A 26,445-nucleotide genomic window follows, 5' to 3' on the forward strand; every position below is an offset into this window, starting at 1 on the left:
TTCTTGGGGAACCCAAACTGTCCCACCAGCTCCCAGTGGTGCTGGAGCCCAAGCATAATCATGGCCAAGATTCATCTAAGAAAGATGAGATAAATTGGCTCCCTGATGGCTGTAGGCCTCCATAGGAAGGGGTGTGAGGGTGCTTCTTCCTCTTTTTCAGCTATTACTGCCTCTCTGCCTTAGGGAGGTCTGGATATTGCTAGTAGCTAAGGTAAGCTGTAGCCCACCTTGGTATGTTGTGTTGGGTAGAGCAGAATCATACCACCCAGCTCTGTGGAGTATGTGTATAGATTGCTGCTTTAGGACCTCAGGGCCAGCCTCAACACCTGCCTTGAGAGGGGCATGTGCTTTTTCCTGCTTTTTTAGGTCTGGGAGATAAACTGACTGAATGGAACCCAATAGGAAGAATGCCTTAGTGGGGAAAAGAGTCCAATCTACTCTGTTTAGGCACTTTTTTTTTTTTTTTCCTAAAATTTGTTTTTTGTAGTTGTAGGTGGACACAATACCTTTATTTTATTTATTTTTATGTGGTGCTAAGGCTCGAACCCAGGGCCTTGCACATGCAAGGCAGCTCTCTACTGCTGAGCCACAACTCCAGCTCCTGTTTAGGCACATCTTTAGGGACAATTTGCTCAGGCTGAGTGTGGGGGTGCACACCTGTAATCCCAGTGGCTTGGAAGACTGAGACAGGAGGATTGGGAGTTTAAAGCCAGCTTCAGCAAAAAGCGAGCTGCCAGGGAGCTGGGGATATAGCTCAGCTGGTAGAGTGCTTGCCTGGCATGCACAAAGCCCTGGGTTCCAACCCCCAGCACCGCAAAAAATAGAATAGGAATGGGCATGTGGCTCAGTGGTTGAGTGCCCCTGAGTTCAGTCTATGGCACCGCTCCCCACCCCCTCCAAGTGACTTGCTCAGTTACAGACCTTGTTTATCTGTCTCAGGTCCACTGCTCTTTGCACTATTTCAAAGCCATCAGCTGATAACTACAGCATGAGGTGCTTAGCTTACTTGATAATCCTTCCATCTTATTAGGGTCCCTGTCCCTAGGGGCCTTCCCAGCTCCCTTACTTTGCCTTTTATCCTACATCTGGGTGGTTATCTGGAGGAAGTGACCACTATTACCAGTCTGGACATAGTAGCACTTTGCCCCTCTAATATCGTTATTTCATCTACCACCATAATCGTTTCCGATGCACTACTCTGAAGTGGGCCCGAGACCCTGGAGATTTCGTACACCACGCAGTCCGCTACCTTGGAAATAAAGAGCCTGGCTCAGGATTGTAATGATGTGGTTGTGGCCTCATGAAATCCAAAAGGTACCGGCTGGGAGCAGAGCTCCCCAGTGAGGGCTACGAAGCGGGCCTTAAACAACTGTTTGGCAGAACCGGACAATAGAGGGAGGAGCAGCCCCTGAGGATGCTGGACTCCCTGGGCTCCGTAGGATAAATGATTGAAAGCTGCCCATCTTCCGTCTTCACTTACTGGCTAAATTTGGGGTTAAGGGTGCAGCCGCGCTAGGGTCTCTACAGTCCGGAGAAGAGAAGGAGCGCACCGCAACTTGGCAAGAAAACTGACCAGCTGTCAAACAGCGGGCCCGGCGACGCCAACCCGACGCCAGTCTTTGTGAATGCCTTATGAATATTCACGATTCTTTGGGCCAATCAACGCCGGACCTGGTCAGAGCACCCCAATCGGCGTCGTAGATGGGCGCTAAAACAGGCTAGAAACGGAACCCTGAATCGAAGGTGATAGGTTTCCGGAGGAGTGTGCTTGCGCGGATGGCAGCTTTACGCCACTTCCTGTAAGACTGGCGGAAGTTGCTTCTGAGTGCGACGCGGTTTGGAAGAATTCCGGCGGTGGCAGAAGTGGTTGCATTTTGTCCGTACGGGAGAGTCGTCATGGCGGCGGTGGATTCGGATGTCGAATCGCTGTCGCGTGGGGGTTTCCGCTGCCGCCTCTGCCACGTTACTACAGCCAACCGTAAGCGGTGGCTAGTAAGGGGGTGGTTGTGGGTTTCACCTTTGGGTTCTAGCGAAAGTTAGGGTAATTGATCATAGTTCCCGTTAAGTCGGTTGGTAGGGTCACTCACCTCTTCTTTCAGATACGAACGAGAAGATTGGAGAGTGGGAAAAGTCCCACCACTTTACGCCTTTCCTTTCCAATATAGGAAATCTCCACGATGAAAGTTTTATTATTTGCTCTTTAACCATCATCTACCAGACATCTGCTCTTTGCCTGGTCCTTTGCTGGCTTTTTTTTTTTTTTTCCCGGGGGGCGGGGGCGGCGTTCAGAGATACAGGAGCTCATCATCTAGATTGAGATATTTCAGTGCTCTGTGGATGTGTTTGGAGAGCTGTGACATTACAGAGAAGGCAGTAATCAAGTTGGGGAATACTTACAGAGGACAGGTGAAACTGTATGGCATAAATGGTGCAGAAGGTATCAGGAGGAAAAGGCAGAGGTCTTTGTACAACAGTGCAAAAGGCTCAATGAAATCTAGAATTGGGATCTTCCTGAACAGAGTCTTCTGTTTTTTTTTTCTCTGCGAATGGTACTCCACCATATGTCTTTAGTAGGACAAACCAGAAACCCAGGAGTCATTCTTTCTTATTTATTTATTTGAATCAGTTATACATGACAGCAAAATGATTTTTGATTCATTCTACACAAATGAAGCAGAATTTTCACTTCTCTGGTTGTAACCAAAGTCGGGTCACTCCATTCCTGCAATCATACATGTACCTAGGGTAATGATGACCATCTCATTCCACCATCTTTCTTACCCCCATCCTCCCCTCTACCCTAGGAGTCTTTCTTGACCCCACAGATACTTTGGTGACATCAAGCAGCTGACTGGTAATAAAAATAATACTGGCAGCTAATTTTTCCACTTTTGGCCATGTATCAGACTCTCTGCCAGGTGCTATATATGAATAATAGCTTTGTGGTAGGTACTTTTTTAATCTTCATTTTATTCTGAGGAAACTGATGCACAAAGAGGTTAAGCAACTTGGCCAAGACTCACACAGCTTCACAGGGCTGGGATTTGAACTTGGGCAGTGCAGTTTCATATTCTATACTTGTAGTCACTATTCACATATCCACATTTGATTCATGACGATCATCCAGGAACTTATATTTATTCAGTTCTTCTCTATATGACTTGGATAAGTTGCCTGTTAAATTTCTTTATAATTTTCAGGTGTTATTCTACCTAGCATTATATATATATATATATATATACACACACACACACACACACACATATATACGCATGAAATTTATTTATTGATGGTTTAACCCTTTATGTTCCATCAGTCTATATATAGGACACCCATAAAATTTTAAATTGAATCAGTGTGGTGGCACACAACTGTAATCCCAGCGACTTGGGAGGCTGAGGCAGGATGATTGCAAATTCAAGGCCAGCAACTTGGTGAGACCCTGTCTCAAAACAAAAAATTAAAAAAGCCTGGTGATGTAGTTCAGTGGTAGAGCACCCTGGGTGTAATCCTTAGCACCAAAAAACATAAATGAAAAAAAGCCTGAACCTGAATAATTTTTTAAAAAAATATTTAGTTTTTTTAGTTGTAGTTGGGCACAATACCTTTATTTTATTTATTTATTTTTATGTGGTGCTGAGGATTGAACCCAGTACCATACGTGCTGGGTTCACATGTGCTAGGCAAGCACTTTACCTCTGAGCTACAACCCCAGCCCCTAAATTGAATGATTTTATAGGTGTCTGAAATACAGGATGATGTACATAATGGATTTAGTTAAGAACTACTTGTAGTGTCGCAGTTCTCCTGGAAACCACTTAAGACAATGTACCATATAGACAAATAGATAAGAATGTCAAATATGAAGGGAGCCAGGACTTTGTTTATTTAAAGGTCACACTGTTTATTTAAAGGTCACACTTTCTGTGACTTCAAAGTATCAGTAGGATTTAAGTATGCACAGAGCAGAGCCAGAAGACAGATACACTGAAGAATAATTTGGATGTTTTTGTCTCACACTTGTTTCTGCAGGACCCAGCCTAGATGCCCACTTGGGAGGCCGGAAGCACCGGCATCTGGTAGAACTTCGAGCTGCCAGAAAGGCCCAGGGACTTCGAAGTGTGTTTGTTAGTGGCTTTCCCAGGGATGTGAATTCTGCCCAGCTCTCTGAGTACTTCCAGGCATTTGGACCTGTGGCCAGTGTTGTCATGGACAAAGACAAGGTAAAGTGAATAGCTTTGGGGGTAGAGTGAGTCAGGTGTGCTATATACCAAAAGAGACAAACTAGCAGTTTGCTTTGGCTGGTTCCTAATGTGGCTTGTCCTTCGTGGATTCCACATAACTTCAGATAGCTTTGTGAGATTCTCACCCCTTTCCCATCCCCTGTATTTTATATGTTCCTGTGTTTAGGACTGCATTCTGAGTAGTGAATGGGATAGATATGGTTCCTGCTTGTACAGAGCTTATAATCTAGAGGAAAAAGTAAACAATGTAATGAATAATTATAGTGAAAAATTGGTGCTTATAGACTACTATACCATTGGCAATAACTACATTAAGATCTGTGGTGATTTGGTCAGAAAAACCTGACCTGGACAGTGCTAGACAAACAAGCTTGTTTGTGGTAGTATTTTTTGCCTTGCTTCCATGCAAACCTTTTGTTACTGTTTCTTTAGTCTCTTGAAACAAATCCACTATTGTGATGCTGTATTGTTTGGTAATATTGTGGTTCTGAAGCTGCATTCTGATTATATAGGTGGGGCTTAGGTGATCACTTAGGGGCTTAGGGGCCGAGGGAATAGCTCAGTAGTAGAGTGCTTGCCTAGCATGCCTGAGGCCCTGGGTTCCATCCCCAGTACCACACACACAAAAAGTTATCCATATTTCTTTAGCAGACCAGGTCTTCTTTTAGAAGATTTTATTAGTGCTTCCATTGAGCAATCAAATTTCAAGTGGCTTGGATAAAAGCTTCATTTTTCTTGAGTAACAAGAAGTCTAGCCTGGGCAGTCCATGGTTTTATTGTTTTCTTGCTCTGTCAGTATTGACGTGTCATGTGGCTCTCACTAGGTTGAAGGGCAGAGTATAAAAGGCTAATGCCTGCTGATTCTGACACCCTTTTCCCCTTCCTTCTGAGACTTTCTTGCTAGGCTTCTTATATTTCCTCAATCAGACTTCTGTCACATGTTACCCCTAGCTGTAGGGAAGCCTATGAAATTAAGTTTTTTCAGATGGGCACTTTGTTTCTGAACAAAGTCAGGGTTCTGTTAATAAGGAAGAAAGAAGAAAGAAAATGCATATTGGGTGGACAGTTGTCAGTGTCTTCCCCAAGTTACTTTTTTTAAAAAATATTTTATTTACATTTTAGTTTTCCGCGGACACAACATCTTTGTTTGTATGTGGTGCTGAGGATCGAACCCGCGCCACACCCATGCCAGGGGGGCGCGCTACCGCTTGAGCCACATCCCCAGCCCCCCCAAGTTACTTCTTCAGAAACCTCAGTGTCCCCATTTTTGTTGATAATTATTTCTTCTGCAAAGAATGATCTTTCCCATTAATTAGTTATTTAATCAATATGTTGAAGCTAATATAGTTATATGAATTATATAGATATATAACACATAATATTAATTTAAATATATATTAACAATATATTATAAATAATTAAGTTGGAAATTCTGGAGTTTAAGAAATACTTGGGAGGCAGCCACAAGTTTTTGCCCTCTCTAAATTTTAGAGGTGTATATTATGGAAATAATACATATGAGCCTTAGAAGTAGAGTGTGTGAACTGCTTGATTTAAAATAAGCTCTAAACAAATGCTAGCTCTAATTAGGGATGGGGGCACTGAGAAGGGAAAAAGGGCCAGGACACATACAGCCTTCTAAATCTGCTAATTCTCCTCTCCCTGAAGTTTTTGAAAGAAATGTGTGCATCAAGACCAGGCCAGGCAAAGGGAAACTTAATTTCTAGTTGGGGCTTTGGTTGCAAACTTGATGTTGAACTATGGTCTGGTGTTTTATGATTCCTGAGAGACTAGCCTGTGCATGTTCAAGTAGCTGCCTTTGTCTTTGGCTTCACTTAGTTTCTTTACTCTGTTTGGCATAAAGGTAGAAGTGAGGGAGGAAAGGATAATTGAGATATGATTTTAAATTTAGATATGATTTACATCGCATAAAAAGTCACCCTTTAAAAGTATATAATTCAGTCCCAGCGACTCAGGAACCACAAGTTTGAGGTCAGCTTCAGCAATTTAGCAAGACTGTCTCAAGACAAATACAAAAGCGTTGGGGACATAGTTCAGTGGCACAGCATGCCTGGGTTCAATCACCAATACAATACTACAAAGAAAAGTATATAATTCAGTGGTTACTATATTTATTAACACTCTCCAATCATCAATATTATCTAATTCCAAGATGATTTTACTACCTCAAAAAAAAAAAAAAAAAAATCTCATACCCTTTTTGGTCACTCCCCATCTGTGACTCAGGCCTATGTGCTGGTGAGGCCATTCCCCCAGTTGATTTTTCTTTTTTTTTAAATATGTTTTAATTGTCAGGGCTGGGGTTACAATTCAGCAGTAGAGCACTTGCCTAGCACATGCGAGGCCCTGGGTTTGATCCTCAGCACCACATAAAAATAAATAAAATAAAGGTGTTGTGTCAGTAGTCCTTTATTTTATTTATTTATTTGCAATGTTGAGAAACCCAGTGCCTCACACATGCTAGGTAAGTGCTCTACCTCTGAGCCACAACCCCAGCCCCCCCAGTTGATTTTTTTGTATATGGTATGAGGTAAAGGTCCAACATCATTCTTTTGCATATGACTATCCATTTGACCAGCACCATTTATCAATAAGACTGTTTTTTTCCTCCTGGGTCTTGGCACCTTTGTTGAAAATCCATTGACTGGAGATGTGCATGTTTATTTGTGTGACTCAATTCCATTCCCTTCATCTTTTATGCCACTATCACATTGTGTTTGTTACAGGATGCCTTTTTTTTTTTTTTTTGTACTCTGGATTGAACCCTGAGCTATAGTCCCAGCTTTTAAAATTTTAAAAAATGTTTTTTGAGACAGGATCATATTAAGTTGCCCAGGCTGGCCTTCAGCTTGCAGTCTTCCAGCCTCAGCCTCCCAAGTTCCTGGGATTACAGGTGTGTGCCACTGCACTCAACTGAGGGTCCTTTTTTATAATGAGGATATTGGCTCCAGCTTTACTACTGGAGAGGACATAAAAGAACAATGCATTTTGCCCCCAAACACTCATGTTTTTACTGCTTCTGCTAACATTTTACCTTTAAAAAATATGGTCCAGGACTAGGGTTGTGGCTTAGCGGTAGAACACTTGCCTAGCATTTATGAGGCTAGGTTAAATCCTTAGCACCGCATATAAATAAAATAAGTCCACTGACAACTAAATAAACAAAAACATGGTCCAATGATTATGATTGAATTCACTCAAATCATAGAAGCCTGGCCATTATATTGCTGTTTTTTCTAGATGCTAAATCCCTTGAAGATCAGATTTATGTATTTACATTCATGCCTGGAAGTGTGCGTAACATAGATTTTTTTTGTGTGTGTGCTAGGGATTAACCTAGGGCCTTACAAATGTTATGCTGTGCTCTACTACTGAATGCTGAGCTATATCCCCAGCCCCACACAGATTCTTAAAGATTTTTTTTTTTTTTTTTTTTTTTATGTGTGTGTGTGTGTGTGTGGTCTTGGGGATTGAATCCACGGCCTTGCTCATTCGAGGCAAGTGGTCTACCATTGAGTTAACCCCCAGTGCCATGTGGTTCTTTTTTTTTTGTACTGGAATTGAACCCGGGTTCACTTCCTCCAAGCTATATCCCCAGTCTTATTTATTTGGGTACTAGGGATTGAACCCAGAGGTGCTTAACCACTGAGCCACATCCACAGCCCTTTTTATGTTTTGAGACAGGGTCTCACACAGTTGCTTAGGGCCTCACTAAGCCAGCTGACGCTGGCTTTGAACTTGTGATCCTCCTGCCTTAGTCTCCTGAGCCACTGGGATTTTAGGTGGGCACCACTGCATCCAGCTTATGTTTGATTTTGAGGCAGGGTCTTGCCAAGTTGCTGAGGATGGCTTCGAACTTTCAGTTTCCTAAGTTGCTGGGGTTTCTAGGGGTATGCCACTGCACCCAGCCTATATGGAGTTTTCATAAATGTTAAGTCAAACCAGGAAGAGTTAAGGAATGGATCATATTATAGCTTGTGAAATCATATTATTGGGAAAAATAAGGAACAATAAATGAGATTTTTCCAGAGGCATACTGGGGTGAGAATATGATGTATGAGAATTCTGAGAGACAATTGCTTTTCTTTCTTTTTTAAACTTTATTTATTTATTTATTTTTATGTGGGTGCTGAGGATCAAACCCAGGGCCTTGCACACATGAGGCGAGCGCTCTAACCACTGAGCCACAACCCCAGCCCGACAATTGCTTTTCTTTTTTTTTTTTTTTTTTTTAAAGAGAGAGTGAGAGACAGAGAGTAAAGAGAGAATTTTTTTAATATTTATTTTCTTTTAGTTATCGGCGGGCACAACATCTTTGTATGTGGTGCTGAGGATCGAACCTGGGCCGCACGCATGCCAGGCGAGCGCGCTACCGCTTGAGCCACATCCCCAGCCCCACCGACAATTGCTTTTCTAAATAGGTTCCCTGTTAATGAAAACAAGTACATATTCCCAATGCATGGGTTAATCTGCATTTCAAAGAATCTTATACTTTGTGGGAGCATGTGTTTAGATTCTTGGTTGCAAAACCATCATTCCTGTGGTTTGCCAGGGAGTATTTGCCATTGTGGAGATGGGAGACATGGGTGCTCGGGAGGCTGTCTTATCACAATCCCAACACAGCCTGGGAGGACATCGCTTGCGGGTCCGGCCACGGGAGCAGAAGGAGTTCCAGAGTCCAGCCTCCAAATCCCCCAAAGGAGCAGCGCCTGATAGTCACCAGCTGGCGAAAGCACTAGCTGAGGCTCCGGATGTGGAAGCACAGATGGTAAAACTTGTCCAGTTGAGGGAATTGTCTGAGGCTGAGCAGCAGCTTCGGAGCCTTGTGGTGGCCCTGATGCAGGAGGTCTTCACAGAGTTCTTCCCTGGTAAGTCCCCTTCCCCAACATGTGATCCCTTCCTGTCCTTTGCTCTGCCGTGTCTGAATACGTAGGTCTCCTCACCTGGAGGTGTTTATTTGATTGGTCTTTCATTTTTGTACTCCACTGTGTTCTGAAGTCTCCTGCTCTTCCCTAATGTTTCTGCACCTTTTTAAAAATATATGTATTTTTTAGTTTTAGGTGGACACACAATATCTTTATTTATTTACTTACTTTTTAATGTGGTGCTGAGAATCAAACCTTTGTTCTCTGCTTGGCACTTAGGCTGTGTGGTCCATCCTTTTGGCTCGTCCATAAACAGCTTTGATGTCCATGGCTGTGATCTTGACCTCTTCTTGGATCTGGGTGACTTGGAAGAGCCCCAGGTGAGTGATCAGGGAGGCAGGCAGGGAATGGTCATATGACTGTGGGCAAGTTCTTAACCTCTCTGCCTTAGTTCTACATTTATAAAGATGGGAATAATGGGACCTATGTGAAAGGGTTATTGTTATTGGAGAAATGTGAATATGGATGGATAAAAGGTTATAGAGTAATTTTAGGATTATGTTTTTGCTTATGTATATTTTCTGACATCTAATGTACACATTTTATTTTTGGAATAGGAAAGGGCTATGGTTATTTTTTAATAATTGACTTTATTTTTTTAGGCCAGTTTTAGGTTCTTAGAAAAGTGAAGCAGAAAGTAGAGTTCCTGTATACCTGTTGCCCCCACAAAAAGTGTCATTGTTTTCTTTGCAGTGCTGGGATGGAACCCAGGGCTTCAGGGATGCTAACTAAGTGATATACCACTAAGCTACATCCCCAACCCCAAAAAGAGTTGTGTTCTCTTTCTTTCCTAGGGATTATGTACTACTGAGCTATATTGCCAGACCTTTTTTAAATTTTTATTTTGAGACAGTGTCTTGCTAAGTTGCAGAGGCTGATCTCAAACTTGCCTCAGCCTCTCGAGTTGGCTGGCATTACAGGCATGCCTCATCTAGCCTGGCTAGGGGTTGGTTGTTTTCTTGAAAAACGCCAATCTCTATTTCTTTACATACACACAATTTATATCTTCAGAATCACTTAAGAGAAGGTTGCAGTCATCATGTCCTTTTACCCTTAATATTTTAATGTGAATTACTTAAGAACAAAGGCACTCTAGTGTGTAACCCCAGTACAGTGATCAAGTCCAGGAAATGTTATACTGGTACAGCTGTCCTGACATTGTCCTGTTGTATTTTTAGTCTTTATTTTGGAATAGTTCCTCTGCCTTTCTTTGTCTTTCATGACAATGATAGTTTTGTAAAATATAGACCATTTTACAGGATTAAAAGTTTATTTTAAGAAAGGATTGCTAGGAGGAAGGAGAAAATGAGTTAATATATGTAAAGCCCATAGAATAGAGACTGGCATATAATAACCATTAAGTATAGATACTGTCTTGGGGTCAGAGATGTCCCCTGGTTAGGGGATAGTAGGAGAGGCATTCACACAGCTCATTTCTATCCACAGTCAGTCTTAAAGGCTCCCGAGTCTCCATCATTGGACTCAGCCCTTGCTTCTCCACTGGATCCTCAAGCCCTGGCCTGTGCCCTAGCCTCCCCTCTAGGCTCACAGTCTCCAGCTTCTCCCCAAGATTCTGAAGCCCTGGACTGTGGAACTCCTTCCTCCTCCCTGGCACCCCAGACTCCGGACTCGGCTTTGGCCTCTGAGACTGTTGCCTCTCCCCAGTCCCTGCCTCCAGCCTCACCACTGCAGGAAGACAGGGGAGAGCAGGACCTGGGAAAGGCCCTGGAACTAGCAGAGGCCCCAAAGGGGGAGAAGCCAGAGGGAGCAGCAATGCTGGAGCTCGTGGGATCCATTCTCCGGGGCTGTGTCCCTGGGGTGTACCGAGTCCAAACTGTGCCTTCTGCCCGGCGCCCTGTTGTCAAGTTCTGCCATCGACCTTCTGGTCTTCATGGTGACGTCTCCCTCAGTAACCGGTACCTTTGTGTGTGGTGGGGAAAGACTAGCTGAGTTCTGGGGTGCTGGGGAGGAGTCCTGACTTGGGAATCTTCTGTATCTGCTAAGTCAAGTGGTCCTTGTTTGGTTCTATCTCTGCCATTTACCTCTCTTATCTGGTTTCCATTTCAATGTTGGTAAAGTGTGTTCTTTGAAATACTGTTTTTAGAAGAAGTAGAAGAGAGTTCTGTGACTACATGAATTTGGGAAAGGTAAAGTTAAATTCAGACAGGATTCTCCCTCTCTTTCCTTCTTCCCCTTCCCCTTTCTTTCTTCTTTCCTTACTGTATAGCTTTGTTTATTAAAGGCTCTGAGAGGTCTTGTAATAAATAGCAGCTCTGTGAATGGTGAAGATGAGCATATAGACTATTGTGCTACCCAAATTCTTTTTTTTTTTAAATGGTGCTGAGGATTGAACCCACAGCCTTGTGCATTTGAGGCAAGCACTCTACAACTGAGCTAAATCCCCAGCCCTACCCAAGTTCATTTGACATAATTTTTTTGTGTGTGGTACTAGGGATTGAATACAGGGCTTCCTCAAACACTGCGCTACATCTTCAGCCCTGACTTTTTTTTGGTGAGGGTGGGTGGGGTACCAGGGGTTGAACTCAGAGGCACTCAACCACTGAGCCACATCCCCAGCCCTAGTTTGTATTTTATTTAGAGACAGGGTTTCACTGAGTTGCTTAGAGCCTCGCTTTTGCTGAGGCTGGCTTTGAACTTGCAATCCTTCTGTTTTGGTCTGGCTGAGTTTCTGAGGCTTACCTTGAACTTGTGATCTTCTTGCCTCAGCCTCCCAAGTTACTGGGATTACAGGAGTGCACCACTCTGCCCAGAGCAAGACCAGTATTTTGGTAACACTTTGGGAAACATTCTTTATTTTATTGCAGCTGGCCCTAAGTCTGGAATGAGATCTAATAGGGTGATAGGTTCCCAAGCCCTAACACCCTTGTCTCCTTTGTTCCAGGCTAGCCCTACATAATTCCCGTTTCTTGAGTCTCTGCTCTGAGCTGGATGGGCGAGTCCGGCCCCTTGTGTATACTCTCCGCTGCTGGGCTCAGGGTCGAGGGCTGTCAGGTAAGGATGAATCAGAATAGACTTGGTCTGAGTTGGATATCAGAACGAAGGATTCAGGGAGAGAAGGGTGCACATAGGAACCAGGGTTGAAAAAACTGCCAATGAGGGGTTTGGAAACACCTCTTCCCTAACTGGAATGATTGATTATTTATACAGGGAGTGGCCCGCTTCTGAATAACTACGCCTTGACCTTGCTTGTGATCTATTTCCTTCAGACCAGGGACCCTCCTGTGTTGCCCACTGTGTCCCAACTCACCCAAAAAGCAGGTATTTCAGCCCAGCCTCCACCTTCTACTTCATCAGTTTTGTGCCTCTGCTTCCTTATAAAGCCACCATGGAATGAGATTTCTGCTGTCAACCCAATTACAACCCCTCATTCCTCTAATCTTCCTGTTTCCAACTGACCCCCTCCTTTTTTGCTTTCACAGGTGAGGGAGAGCAAGTGGAAGTTGATGGCTGGGACTGTAGTTTCCCCAGGGATGCCTCAAGACTGGAGCCCAGTACCAATGTGGAGCCCCTCAGTGAGTCTGGGGAGGACTGTTAATAATCTCAGTCTCTATAGTCCATGCCTTGGAGCAGTTCAGTGGCTTGCCTAAAGCTACTCTGCTAGTAAAGGCAGGGAGAAGCATCTGGGAAAGGACATGGCTGGGGTGTAGGAAGGGAGGCTTGACCTCTTGTTTATAGGGATCAGAACAGAGAAGCCTGGTTTCCCAGGACTCTTCTGAGCCCCTTGGGAGGGAAAAAGAAAGTCCTGCTAAGGAAGTAGCTATGGTGCAGGACCTGTCTCAGTCTCAGTTCCAGCTTCCAACTGACCCCCTTTCCCTAATCCACCTCCTCCTCCAGGTTCCCTGCTGGCTCAGTTCTTCTCCTGCGTTTCTGGCTGGGATCTTGCTGGCTCACTGCTATCCCTGAGGGAGGGTCAGGCATTGCCAGTGGCAGGGGGCCTGCCCTCTAATCTTTGGGAAGGTCTGCGCCTTGGCCCCATGAATCTCCAGGACCCCTTTGACCTGAGTCACAATGTTGCAGCCAACGTGACCAGCCGGGTGGTTGGGCGACTACAGAATTGCTGCCGAGCAGCAGCTAATTACTGCCGAAGCCTCCAGTACCAGCACCGTTCCTCTAGGGGTCGGGACTGGGGGCTGCTCCCCCTTCTGCAGCCCAGCTCTCCGAGCTCCTTGCTGTCTGCCATGCCCATCCCCTTACCCCCTTTTCCCTTTCCCCAGCTCAGTGCTGCTGTGGTCCAGGTGTTAAGAGAAGCCTTGGGATGCCATATAGAACAGGGAACCAAGAGACCACGGTCAGAAGGATGTGGGATTGAAGAGTCTCTCCAGGGAGGGACGAACAAAAGATTGAAACTTGATGGACAGAAAAAGAGCTGTGAGGAGGGAAAAGAGGAGCAGCAGGGATGTGTAGGGGACCACAGTGAAGATGGGGTGGAAGAAATGGTTATAGAGGTTGGAGAGACACCACAAGACTGGGCCATGCAGAGTCCTGGGCAATCAGGGGAACCACCCCTGATGACCAGAAAGTATCTAGCCACTGGAGAAGAGGGACAGCCAGGCCATGTAGTGCTGCTGGCTGAGCAGGGACCCATGGGACCTAAGGTGGCCCAAGAAGAGATGAAGGGCGAGACAGGGAAGGGGGCATCTTCCCTGTCTTCAGTGAGCTGGCGCTGTGCCTTGTGGCATCGAGTATGGCAGGGGCGACGGCGTGCTCGGAGACGCTTGCAGCAGCAAACCAAGGAAGGAGATGGAGGCAATGCTGGCGTGGGAGCAGAATGGCTGGCAGTAGAGGCTCAGGTGACCCAAGAACTGGGGGGGCTGAACTGTTGTGAACAGAGACCAGAAACTGAACCCCTCCTGGCCTTTGTGGCATCGGCCTCCGAGGCTGACCGGACTCTCACCGTGACTCCACTCCGGGACTCCCAAGGCCTGTTCCCTGATCTCCATCATTTCTTACAGGTTTTTCTCCCTCAAGCACTTAGAAAACTCCTCTGAGGACATGGACCCTAAGGGCAATAAAGCTGCTAGTTTAATACAGATACTTTCTAGTTTTCTCTAATTTTCACCTGGTATGAATCCTTCTACCCTTTTTTCCTGCCTGTTCCCAGGGCTTCATGCAGCCTTCCCACCTGTCTGATCCAACTACCCTAAAATAAGCATGGTGGTTCTGGGTCCCCCCTCACCCCATTTCCTGAATGATATTATGGTGGGTTGATCAGTACTTACTTGCTAGAACCAATTTGCCTCCACAATTACCCTGCTGCCCCACCCCACGTTTATGAATAAGTGACATGGCTAGAAATTTGGGTTCATCTGGTCTCTCCTTTAACAGGAAAGTTCATCCTACTCTTAAACTGGCTAAAAGATTTGTCAAACCTGAATATGGGTACAAAAAACCCCTATCAATCCTGTCTGGTTGGCACATGCCTGTAGTCTCAGCGACTCAGGGGGCTGGGACAGGAGGATCACAAGTTTGGGGCCATCCTCTGCAATTTAGTGAGACCCTGTCTCAAAAAGACTGGGAAATGTAGCACAATGACTTAGACGCCAGTACACCCGCCCCCCCAAAGGCAACCCATCATAACTGTCAGCCTCAGTGTTGGTGCATGCCTGTAATCCTAGCTACCCCAGAGGCTGAGACTGGAGGATCGCAAGTTTGAGGACAGCCTGGTTGATTTAGTGAGACCCTGTCTCAAGTTGAGGATGCAGTTAAGTGGTAGAATGTCCCTGGGTTCCATCTCCAGTACCCCCCGCATAAACACACAGAACGGAACTGCCTTACGTCGCAGTTCGACAATCCTCAGCTCTGAATGGCCAAGCCAGCCTCCTGAAGGATGTGGAAGGGACATGGCAGAGATCCGGTGCCCTAACGGCATCCCGGAGCTGCAAGGAGGTTTAATGGGAGCAAACCTACCTTTCAGGGGTTTCTGACTTGGGCCCTAATTAGATATGCATCCCTTTCTAGAGAAAACAAGCGAAACAAAGGAATTTCTCAAACTGCCACCTCCCCGCAGCAGTTTCTAACTCTTCTGGGTTTCACACAATCATGGTGTGAGGGGCTCAGCGGAACCTACCAGCGAATCTTCCGTCGTGGGCGGGCGAAAGAAACCGCAGGCACCACGCCAGGAGCCTGCGCCGCGCGAGGCTTGCAGCCGCGCCACGTAGCTATGAAGGGGCAGCTTTTCCAGCTGGTTCTCACACTTTCCGTTCTCTCGGTGCCTTGCACCTCCTGTCGGATTCCGATTGGTCGGCTACGCCTGCGGGGCGGGCCAGCTAAGAACTCCACTGCGCAGGCGCGAGCCTTTTCCGCGCAGGCCAGCAGGCCCCACCCCTTTCTTTTTCCAATTCAGCGCTGCTGGATACGGAACTGTCGTGCGTATGCCTTCTGTGTCGTCCTCACTTTCCGGCTGTTATTTCTCCACGGCTCTCCCCTTCCCCCCTCCCTTCTCTCCCTGGCGGCTTACTTTGCGGCAGCATCGAGAGCCCCACCCCCTTTCTCTGCGGAATCACCATGGCGGCTGGGGTAAGTTTGCCGGCTCGGGTGATCCGGTTCACCCTATCCGCCGCCATCCTCTGCCGGACTGGGTCCAGTCGCGGTCAGAGGAGTTCTGGAGCCAAGTGGATCGCTGATTCGGGGTCTACAGACCATACTGTCGGAGACAGGGTTCCTAGGGCCTGGAGGGGAACTGAGGCTGGGGCTCTCCAAAGCCAAAGGTGGAAGGTTCTGGGGTGGAAGAGAAAAGAGATGTTGGGTTCGCGCGCTCTGAAGCCTGAAAAAGATGGATCGGCTTCTTTGTGGCTTTGAGAAGTGTGATTTGAGCAGGTTGATGGAACTTTTGTGATCGTTTTGCAGGGCAGCAACGGGGACAGGGTGAAGAGAGGAGGGTCTTTGTGGGTAGGGACGACTGGCAGTACTAAGGTTCATGTCAGAGAGGTTTGGGAGCGAGAAGAGTCTCGGGACAGTGAAGTCGGGCTAATTGGACATCGCCGTTCGGTTTAATAGAGAACACACTTGGGAACTCGCTGCAGGACAAGACCGGAGGGATGATGTGCGCGACAAGGAAAGAACGGTTTTTTAGTAAGAGTAGTAAGGAAGAGAGAGCATGCCATTCGATATTAACGTGGCTATTTCGAAGGGCACTTGGAAATCTCCCAGTCTGTGTGCGTGCCTAGAGATAGGGCAATGCTTCTGAAGCAGTGCGCAGCTCAGCAGTAGTCAGGCGTTTAGTTCACCTAGAATGAATGAAACAAGGACTCAGGAACGGGAGGGGTCTGTGTTTGTAGGCAGAGGAGTCTGATGGAACCTGAGTTTCTGGATTTCTTGGAGGTGTACTTGAGGGGAAGAGAATGTTTCTGAATGTCCTTAGGGAAGGTCAGATCTGTCAGCAAGCTTTATTTAGCAGTTGGTATGTAGTTCTGTTCTTGGTATTTCAGAGGACTCTGATTACGTGTGACAAATACCAAAGAACTTGGTTCTCCCGTCGGAGTTAAAGTGAATTGAACAGATTGGAATTACTCAGGAAAGTCCTGGGGAGGGGGTGGCATTTAGGACTGGGACCCTTCTATTCATGTTTTTATTCTCCTCTCTCTTACATAGACCCTGTACACATACCCTGAAAACTGGAGGGCCTTCAAGGCCCTCATCGCTGCTCAGTACAGTGGGGCTCAGGTCCGCGTGCTCTCCGCACCACCCCATTTCCATTTTGGCCAAACCAACCGTACCCCTGAATTTCTCCGCAAATTTCCTGCTGGCAAGGTGAGTAGGGGACTGGAGAGGAGCTTCTGAGCCTGAGAACTGAAGAAGCCCTGGGATTCCATCACTTTGGAGATGACATCCATCTTTAAAAGGGGACTTCCCATGTTGTTTTCTTTCACATTTCAGTAATTTAAGAAAAATTTTACCATGAAATAGTTGTAGATTCGTGTGTAGTTGTAGAAAATAGGGCTGGGGTTGTGGCTTAGTGGTAGAATGCTTGCCTAGCATGCATGAGGCACTGGGTTCGATCATCCACCACATAAAGGCAAAATAATGTGTCCACCTAAAACTAAAAAAATACATAAATAAATACTTTTTAAAAAGAAAATAATGGAGATACTCAGTGATTTTAAGCAATTCAGGGGTTTATTTGTCTTTGTGAGAAAGAACGTATTTTAACCAAGTGTTACCAGTACAAATATATCAAGTACTTACTATAAGTGGGATTCTTACTCCATCCAAGAGGCTTCTAGAGGTAATAACCATACTCAGAGTAGAGGAGATAAGTGCTATGTGGACTGCACTCCAAAACTTTTCAAAGATTTAGACATAGATGTAAGACTTAATTTCTGGCCTTCTGATTATTTGATTGAGGGATTTTTATACAGATATTCCAGTATCCATAATGTTTGAATTGTTAGTTCAAATATTGTGAATTCAGATTGCAAGGGATATGAGTTTTGGTTCTTGAGTTTCAGATGGTATGATTTGGAAAGCAAGGGTTATTAGTCTTATATAAATATTTTTGTCAAAACAATTAGGTTCTTGGAATTGGTTAGTGAGAAATCTGGTGTAATTTATCTTTTCATTACTTTGTCCTTAGGTTCCAGCATTTGAGGGTGATGATGGATTCTGTGTGTTTGAGAGCAATGCCATCGCCTACTATGGTAATTTTCAAGGCTCTACAGGAATGGGAGGGTCTGAAGGTGGGGACATAGGAGAGAATGAGGGCAACTTGCAGTGGACAAGGAGGAATTGTCAGGGACCTGGATTGGTGTTGGCATAACCCCAAAGTTTTGACCTTTGTGTTCTACCTCTGCAGTGAGCAATGAGGAGCTGCGGGGAAGTACTCCAGAGGCAGCAGCCCAGGTGGTGCAGTGGGTGAGCTTTGCTGATAGTGACATAGTGCCCCCAGCCAGTACCTGGGTGTTCCCTACCTTGGGCATCATGCACCACAACAAACAGGTGAGCTTTAGAACTTGGGGAGAAGCCAAGTGCAGAGGTGGTAACTGTTCCTGAATGTTGGAGAGGAGGAAATAAAACAAAATGAGAAAAAGATGTGGGAATGCAAAAACATAACCTTTGAATTTTAAGTTTGGAGCGGTGAGCAATAGATGGTTTCTGGGTTCTTGTCAGATCCAGTGGAGGTGGTTCCACTCTTAAGTGATCAGAGGTGGGATTTCTGCTATAGGGAGGTTATGCCAGATTTTCGGGGGATAGGGGGAGTAGTTTGACCAGATGACCTTTAAGTTTCCTTCCTATAAATGATTACCATCAGTACAGTGGGAAATGAAGCCAGAGAAACCATGGAGAAGTTTAACATCAAGAGCTTCATTCATGATGCATTCAGAATGATCCTAGACTAAGGGTGGGGATGAGCCAGGATACAGTGGAGTACCTACTTTAGTTCTGTTGGTGAGGGGAGTGAAGAAAAGGGATTGGTAACTGCTGATTAAATTTGAGTGTTTAAATCAATAGGCCACTGAAAATGCAAAGGAGGAGGTGAGGCGAATTCTGGGGCTGCTGGATGCTCACTTGAAGACGAGGACTTTTCTTGTGGGCGAACGAGTGACACTGGCTGACATCACAGTTGTCTGCACCCTGTTGTGGCTCTATAAACAGGTGATGTTTATAAAGAACCTGTTTAGCAGGGAGTAGATGGGTATTCGAAACAAAACGACAAAACTTCCAGGTTATCCTGTGTTCTGTTGAGGACTTCATTGAAAGGGATGAGATAACAGCTCAGTCTGTGGGAATCCCAGGATCGAGTTGCTATTAGTTTGTTTGGTGAATGAGATGATTACTGGTTCCCTTATTTACAGGGAAGGCTGGTTGAACTTAGTTATGAAGACGGGATAGAGTGGTGACAGAGCATTGAGACCTTTTTGGTACTGGGGCTTGAACTCTAGGATACTCAACCACAGAGTCACATCCCCATCTTACCACCTCACTGTTTTTGAGGCTTGCTTTGAACCTGCAATCCTCTTGTCAGTCTGCAGAGCTGTTGGGATTACAGGTGTGCGCCACTGCGCCCAGCGCCTTAAGACCTTTTTGGGGGGTGGTTTTGGAGGCAGATCTGAATTGTATTGGCTTCGGTATAAAGTCTGTAATTACTGCCCAGGCTATTGGATCAAAAGAGAATGACATTGCTGATTTTCAAAAAACAGCTGTGGATCCATTTAGTACCAGAACAATAATGTGATAATAGCAAAGATAAAAGTACCCACTGCATGCCAGGTCCTGTTCCAGGAGCCTCACAAGGATCCTACAGATGCTTAGACACAAGGAGTGTATGTGAGGAGGAATGTAACTTGCCCCACCATGGAGCTAGTAAGCACTGGAATAGAGTTTGAACCTAAGTACTGTAGAACCAGCACTACCGACTGCTGTGTTCTGAAGAACTGTCCGTTCTAAATTATTTATACTTTTTGGTACTGGGAATTGATTCCTGGGGTGCTTTATCACTACACCCCCAACACTTTTTATTTTTGAGACAGGATCTCACTAAGTTGCTGAGACTGACCTTGACCTTGTGATCTGCTTTAGGCCTCCCAAGACGATGGGATTACAGGAGCATGCAATAGTGCATGGCACTCATACTTTGTTGTTGTTGAATGCTCATTATTTTAATGTTTCTTCCACCCACCCTGCAGTGCTAGGGTTTGAACCCAGGCCTTTGCACATGCTAGATATGTGCTGCATGTACCACTGGAGCTATACCCCTAAACGTGTAAAATTTGATGATAGTGCACGCGCACGCGCGCGTGTGTGTGTATGCGCACGTGTTAGTATGCATACACAGATAGTCAGTGTAGATAATTGGTATCTGTGGTATCTGTAGTGGTTTTGGAACTGGGGATTGAACCCAGGGGTGCTTAACCGCTGAGCCACATCCCTAACTTTTTTAAAAAATTTTTATTTTTTAATTTTTAAATTCTTATGTGGTGCTGAGGATTGAACCCAGTACCTCATACATGCTAGGCAACTGCTCTGCCACTGAGCTATAGCCACAGCCCCCCAGCTCTTTTATATTTTATTTAGACAGGTCTCACTAAGTTGCTCAGGGCCTTGCCAAATTGATGAGGCTGGCTTTGAACTTGTGATCTTCCTGCCTTAGCCTCCTGAGCTGCTGGTATTATAGGTGTGTGCCACTAGACTCAGCGGATACTCTTAAAAACTCTTGGTTGTCGCCCTTTGTTAGTCTCAAGTTAAAAAAAAAATTATTGACGTGAAGTTTAAAAGATGGAGAACAATATATATGTGAAATGCTTTGTAAAAGAGCAAGACACTAAAAATATTTTCACCACATAGTTGATAGTTAATGGATAATGGGACCAGGTATTCATTAAATTGAACTGGATTGCAAAGATAGATTAGTGGTGCACACCTGCAATCCCAGCTACTTGGCAGAAGAATTACAAGTTTGAGGCCAGCTTGGGCAACTTATTTCAGAATGAAAGGCCTGGTGATGTAATTTGTTGTAGAGCACTCACCTAGCATGTGTGAGACCCTGGGTTCAATCCCCAGTGCTGCCCGCCCCCCCCCCCAAAAAAAAAAAAAATGAAAGGGAAAGATATAGTAGTCTCTCAAGAAAAGATGATGCTATAAGATGCTATTTTTTGGCCTTTGGGAGGAAGGAAAGGACTGGAGCTTTGGTGGAGAAAGATGTGTTTCCTAGACTCTGCTTTGAGTTTTGTTCAGGAACTTCTTTTTTTTTTTTTTTTTTTTAAAGAGAGAGGGAGAGAATTTTAATATTTATTTTTTAGTTTTCGGCGGACACAACATCTTTATTTGTATTTTTGGTGCTGAGGATCGAACCTGGGCCGCACGCATGCCAGGCGAGCGCGCTACCGCTTGAGCCACATCCCCAGCCCCAGGAACTTTCCTTCTGCTAACTTCATTTCTACCCTTATATCCTGGCAGGTCTTGGAACCTTCTTTTCGCCAGGCCTTTCCCAATACCAATCGCTGGTTCCTTACCTGCATTAACCAGCCCCAGTTCCGGGCTATCTTGGGTGAGGTGAAACTGTGTGAGAAGATGGCTCAGTTTGATGGTAAGTCTAAGGGGATAGAGGAACATGTGGTCATGGTCACAGTCTGGTTTACTCCTTGTTAATACCTTGTTTTCTTGTCCAATCTTTGGATCCACAAAATAGTAGGATATCACAAAGTTATTCATATTTTATAAAGTGTTTTGTACATGTGTACTCATTTGCATTAAAATGTATGAATTGTGGTATATACTGTATTTGTTGCCCAGGGTTGTATGCTGATCTTGGTGAAGGACATGTGTTGGCGGGGCAATGTGGTATCTGGATTGCTTAATTGTCTCATCCATTTTCCTCATTTCCCTGCTTGTTGCTGCCTCGTTTTAGAAGAACATGGCAGGATATTCATTTTCTTACCTTCCTTTCCACCAGCTAAGAAGTTTGCAGAGAGCCAGCCTAAAAAGGACACCCCACGGAAAGAAAAGGGTTCGCGGGAAGAGAAGCAGAAGCCCCAGGCAGAGCGGAAAGAAGAAAAAAAGGCAGCTGCCTCAGCTCCAGAGGAGGAGATGGATGAATGTGAGCAGGCACTGGCTGCTGAGCCCAAGGCCAAGGACCCCTTTGCTCACCTGCCAAAGAGGTAAGATTAATGGAGCTTGTTGTTCTCAATTCTGTGTGTCTCCCTCATATAACTAGGGCCAGAATTTTAGATTATCTGTAGGAAATGGAGAGGTTTATTTAATTGAGTATTTATTTATTATCATTGTGGTGCTGGTTATGGAACCCAGGACCTCACGCATGCTACATCCCAATGAGCTATATCCCCAGTCCTTAATTTTAAAATAAAGCAACTTTCTCAGCTCTTACTAAGAGTTGGGCAAATTTTGGAAGTAGAAAGCCAGTTCCAAATACATCCAATGTTTTGGGGACATTGGAACTCCCCTTTCCCCCCCATCTACTCTGTAGTGTTAGGGATCAAATAGGGACTCACATGCTAGGCAAGAACTTTACTACTTTACTACTGACCTACATCAGCCTTTGGAACTCACTTTCTAACAAATGAATAGGCCAGGACAGACTTTGGGATGGAGGTAATTTGTGTAGTTGAGCACAATACCTATATTTTATTTATTTTTATGTGGTGCTTGAGGATCGAACCCAGTTCCCTGCACTTGCTTAGCTCTACCGCTAAGCCACAACCCCAGCCCGGTAACTGGTTTTGAGTGTGCTCATTTGATTAAGAGTTTCCAAGATCTCTTAGAAGTGAAAGATGGAGAGAACCTTGGGTCTGCTGTCCAGGGTTGGCTTTGCTGAGGCAGTTAACAACAGAGCAGGATTCTTTGGTTATTGGTTATTGTAAGGAATCAAACCACAAAAATTGCTCCCTTTAAGAGAAAGGATGAAGATTGTGGTTACATAGTGTCTGTTTAGTGCATTGTTAACAAACTTGGGTCGATGAATCACTGAGGAGAAGGAAATAGATGGGACTGGTTACCTGTGCCCTCTCTTCAATAAATGCAGAGGTTCTTAAAGAATAGAGGAGAAAAGGGAAATTTTTGGTGTGAAAAACATAGTACACCAGTGTTTTTTCAGTTCTCTATCATCTGGCCTTCAGTCAGTGCCCTAAGTCATTTTATTGGGAGTTAAAACAACATGAAAAGCCCAGTGTGGTGCCGCATGCCAGTAATCCCAGTGACTTGGAAGGCTGAGGCAGGAGGATTGCGAGTTCAAACCTAGCTTCAGCAACTTAGCAAGGCCCTAACTAAGCAACTCAGTGAGGCCCTGTCTCTAATAAAATATAAAAAGGGGATGGGATGATGTGTTCATTGGGTAATTTCCCCTCTGTTCAATCCATGGTACCAAAAATAAAATGAAAAACAATATGAGAAATACATTTTCAGGCTGGGGTTGTGGCTCAGCGGTAGAGCGCTCGATCCTGAGCACCACATACAAAAATAAACAAATGAAATAAGGTGTTGTGTGCAACGACAGCTAAAGAAAAAAAAAGAAATACATTTTCTGTGGTCACTCTGCTTTGTCTCTCCACTCTTCTCACCCACTTTCTTACCTCCCAGGTCCTTTGTTCAAGACCAAGAAAGTTCCAGATGCAGCCTCTCTGTAACACACACTCCATGCTGGGGATTGAACCTAAGTCCTCACACTCAACCACTGAGCTACATCTTCACCCCTTTTATTTTATTTCAAGACAGGGTCTCTCTAAGTTACCCATGCTGTCCTCAAACTTGTGATCCTACTGCCTCAGTCTCCTTGGAATTACAGGAGTACCTCATTGCTTCTAGCTCTTTTAAGGCCTCCTGGCTAGACATGTTTCCCTAGCCTGTGGTTATTAAAGGTGGTTGGGGGAGGAGAGGGCAAACAACCATCAATATATAGTCATGAATAATAATAAAGTTTGAGCAGTTCAGGAGGGTATGGAAAAATCTCCAGTCCCTTTTTAAGTGATGGATGGCTGAGGTGTTGGGTTTTTGTTTTTGTTTGTGGTGCTGGGGGTTGAACCCAGAACCTTGTGCACGCTACACAAATACTCCATCGCTTAATTATATCCCCAACTTGGTTGTTGAACTTTTAAAAAAATGTTTCTCAGATGAGATTTCTAGTATTTAGAAAGGAGTCTGGGACCTGGGATTAAAGGGCAGATTCTTTGCTTTGTTATCAAAACCCTCAGACAGATCACACCACTTAACTTCATCTGTAAAGGGAGGAAGTGAAGGTAACAGTCTTAGCTCACGGGCATGTTACAAGAATTGAAATAATGAGATCTTATTGTAGTGGATGTTTGTGCCAATAACTGAATCAACTAAACAGTGGTTTTGTGGCACATGTATGCAGTAGATTTTTGAGCCACTAAAATTTTTTTTTTTTTTTTGTGGTACTGGGACTAGAACCCAGTGCCTTGTACATGCAAGGCAAGCACTCTACCAACTGAGCCCTAAAATGTTTATAAAGGTGGGGTTCTTTGTTTTGAACCCCCAGGGACATTCTACCAGTGAGACAGTGTCTCAGAATTCGAGGCCAGCCTTAGCGGGCCTCGGATTTGTGATTGTCCTTCCTCAGCCTCCCAAGTAGCTGGGATTGCAGGCGGGTCCACTGTATCCATCTGCAAGGACTTTTTGGGGCAGTGGGGATTAGACCCTGAGGTGCTTTACCATTGAGCTACATCTCTACCCTTTTTGTATGTTTTGAGACAGGCTCTGCTGAGAGTCTCGCAGTTATTGAGGCTGGCCTTGTACTTGGGATCCGCCTGTTTTAGCTTCCTAAATTGATGGGCTTATAGGTGTGTGTCACCAAGTCTGGCTACAAAGAATTTTTGATAGTATGTCACAATATTAAAAAGTTGTAAAGCAAAAACTGCATAGATCATAACTGCATTTTTTTTTTAAGAGAGAGAGACTTTTTAATATTTATTTTTTAGTTTTCGGCAGACACAACATCTTTGTTTGTATGTGGTGCTGAGGATCGAACCCGGGCCGCACGCATGCCAGGCGAGCGCGCTACCACTTGAGCCACATCCCCAGCCCCATAACCGCATTTTTTTAAGAATGAAATGTAAGCAATTACTTATCCTGTTTACTGGCATTATAGGTAATTTTCTTCAGTCCATATGTATGTTTATAATTGACAAAAAGGATAGAACCTCAACCAAGGGGTGTGTTTCTTCCTATTTAGATTTTTATATTCTTGGCTTAATATGCCAGATTGTTTCAATGGGTTTTTCAATATCCACACTTGTTCCTGGGTACGGAAGGACAGAAGGACGTGAGTGTGAGATTGAGGTGGAGGTCCTTTGCTTGCCTTCCTGTTACTGTGTAACATGAAGAGGCCTGTGGAAACTTTGGTGAGTCAGTAGTAACTGATGTGGCTGGTAGAAAACAGCCCTGGAGGTGCTAGACAGAAGGAAAAAAGTCCTCATGGTGAGTCTCCACCTGGGGGCAGCAGTTAGCCGTAGCCTTCGTGGAGCAGGACCCACTAGGCCCCTTGTTCAGACCCCTTCGTCTCTCCCCTCATACAAGTCCAATGACCATCTCCTTTAAACCAGCAATTTAAAAAAAAAAAAAATTTTTTTTTTTCAACCCTGAGTGGGGTTGAGCCCAGGGCCTTTTGTATGCACGCAAGGCAAGCACTCTACCAACTGAGCTCTATCCCCAGTCCCCCTAAACCAGCAAATTTTAAGTGAAAGCACCCTTTTGCTTCTCTTAGTCTGGCAGCCCCTTGCTATGTCCAGTAGGACTTTCTCCTCATTGACTTTGTGTTTTCTTGCTCCTTTCAGTACCTTTGTGTTGGATGAATTTAAACGCAAATACTCCAATGAGGACACGCTCTCGGTGGCCCTGCCATATTTTTGGGAGCACTTTGATAAGGATGGTTGGTCCTTGTGGTACGCTGAGTACCGCTTTCCTGAAGAGCTCACCCAGACCTTCATGAGTTGCAACCTCATCACTGGTGAGCAGAGAGTGGGCTAGGAAGGGGTCTAGGAACAAGACCAATAGTGTGGATGGGCTGATTTCAAAGGCTGAATGTTCTCCCTCACTCCTTCAGGAATGTTTCAGCGATTGGACAAGCTGAGGAAGAATGCCTTTGCCAGTGTCATCCTCTTTGGAACCAACAATAGCAGCTCCATTTCTGGAGTCTGGGTCTTCCGAGGCCAGGAGCTTGCCTTTCCGGTGAGGAAGGTGGAGGAGAGGAGTCTCTTGAGGGCAGGATAAGGATACAGGAAGCACAGTGATTTAGGCTGGGCTGTTGGGCATTCAGGAATTCTGGAGTGTACATGGGAAGAGCTTTTCATGTTCACAAGATTCATGGGATCTGATGCCATACTTCTGAGCTGGAAGTAGCATAGGTGTGGGACAGTGTCTGGTAACCTAACCACATTACTTTTTCCTGGGTTTTTATCCTCAGCTGAGTCCAGATTGGCAGGTGGACTACGAGTCATACACATGGCGGAAACTAGATCCTGGCAGCGAGGAGACCCAGACCCTGGTTCGAGAGTACTTTTCCTGGGAAGGGGCCTTCCAGCATGTGGGCAAAGCCTTCAATCAGGGCAAGATCTTCAAGTGAACATCTCTTGCCATCACCTAGCTGCCTGCACCTGCCCTTCAGGGAGATGGGGGTCATTAAAGGAAACTGAACATTGAATCCTGTCCTGTCGTGCCTCCTTTGTGAGTGGTGGCTCCTTCAAAGGGGACTAGATAAGCCAAAGCAGGCTGTTCCCTATGTCTACAGCATCTCCATTGGCAGGAGAAAAGTCTTCTGAAGAGCAGTA

General features: G+C 45.1%; 2 protein-coding genes and 1 long non-coding RNA gene across 4 annotated transcripts; 2 read left to right on the plus strand and 1 right to left on the minus strand.

Annotated features, from left to right (window-relative positions):
- Positions 1 to 1,831: 1,831 nt before the first annotated feature.
- Positions 1,832 to 14,241, plus strand: Tut1 (terminal uridylyl transferase 1, U6 snRNA-specific). The gene is made up of 9 exons (XM_027944226.2): positions 1,832 to 1,978; positions 4,033 to 4,223; positions 8,818 to 9,133; positions 9,410 to 9,510; positions 10,637 to 11,106; positions 12,093 to 12,202; positions 12,359 to 12,469; positions 12,631 to 12,723; positions 13,046 to 14,241. The coding sequence occupies exons 1-9, from the start codon at positions 1,897 to 1,899 to the stop codon at positions 14,197 to 14,199; spliced, it is 2,628 nt and encodes an 875-aa protein (XP_027800027.2). The 5' UTR covers positions 1,832 to 1,896; the 3' UTR covers positions 14,200 to 14,241.
- LOC139706858 (uncharacterized) lies at positions 8,474 to 15,397 on the minus strand. 2 transcript variants are annotated; one of them, XR_011708513.1, is made up of 3 exons: positions 15,279 to 15,397; positions 9,386 to 11,110; positions 8,474 to 9,292 (listed from the first exon to the last, which is right to left on the minus strand). It is a non-coding gene; the product is annotated as an uncharacterized lncRNA (long non-coding RNA). The 2 variants fall into 2 exon arrangements; XR_011708512.1 differs by having other exon boundaries at positions 8,474 to 11,110.
- Positions 15,398 to 15,622: 225 nt separating this feature from the next.
- On the plus strand, positions 15,623 to 26,318 carry Eef1g (eukaryotic translation elongation factor 1 gamma). The gene is made up of 10 exons (XM_027944215.2): positions 15,623 to 15,727; positions 16,802 to 16,960; positions 17,784 to 17,847; positions 18,003 to 18,145; positions 18,659 to 18,802; positions 21,104 to 21,233; positions 21,600 to 21,804; positions 25,453 to 25,625; positions 25,722 to 25,846; positions 26,082 to 26,318. The coding sequence occupies exons 1-10, from the start codon at positions 15,716 to 15,718 to the stop codon at positions 26,238 to 26,240; spliced, it is 1,314 nt and encodes a 437-aa protein (XP_027800016.1). The 5' UTR covers positions 15,623 to 15,715; the 3' UTR covers positions 26,241 to 26,318.
- Positions 26,319 to 26,445: the final 127 nt, after the last annotated feature.

Source organism: Marmota flaviventris, chromosome 9, assembly GCF_047511675.1.
Source record: "Marmota flaviventris isolate mMarFla1 chromosome 9, mMarFla1.hap1, whole genome shotgun sequence".
In the NCBI taxonomy this organism is placed as follows: Eukaryota; Metazoa; Chordata; class Mammalia; order Rodentia; family Sciuridae; genus Marmota; species Marmota flaviventris.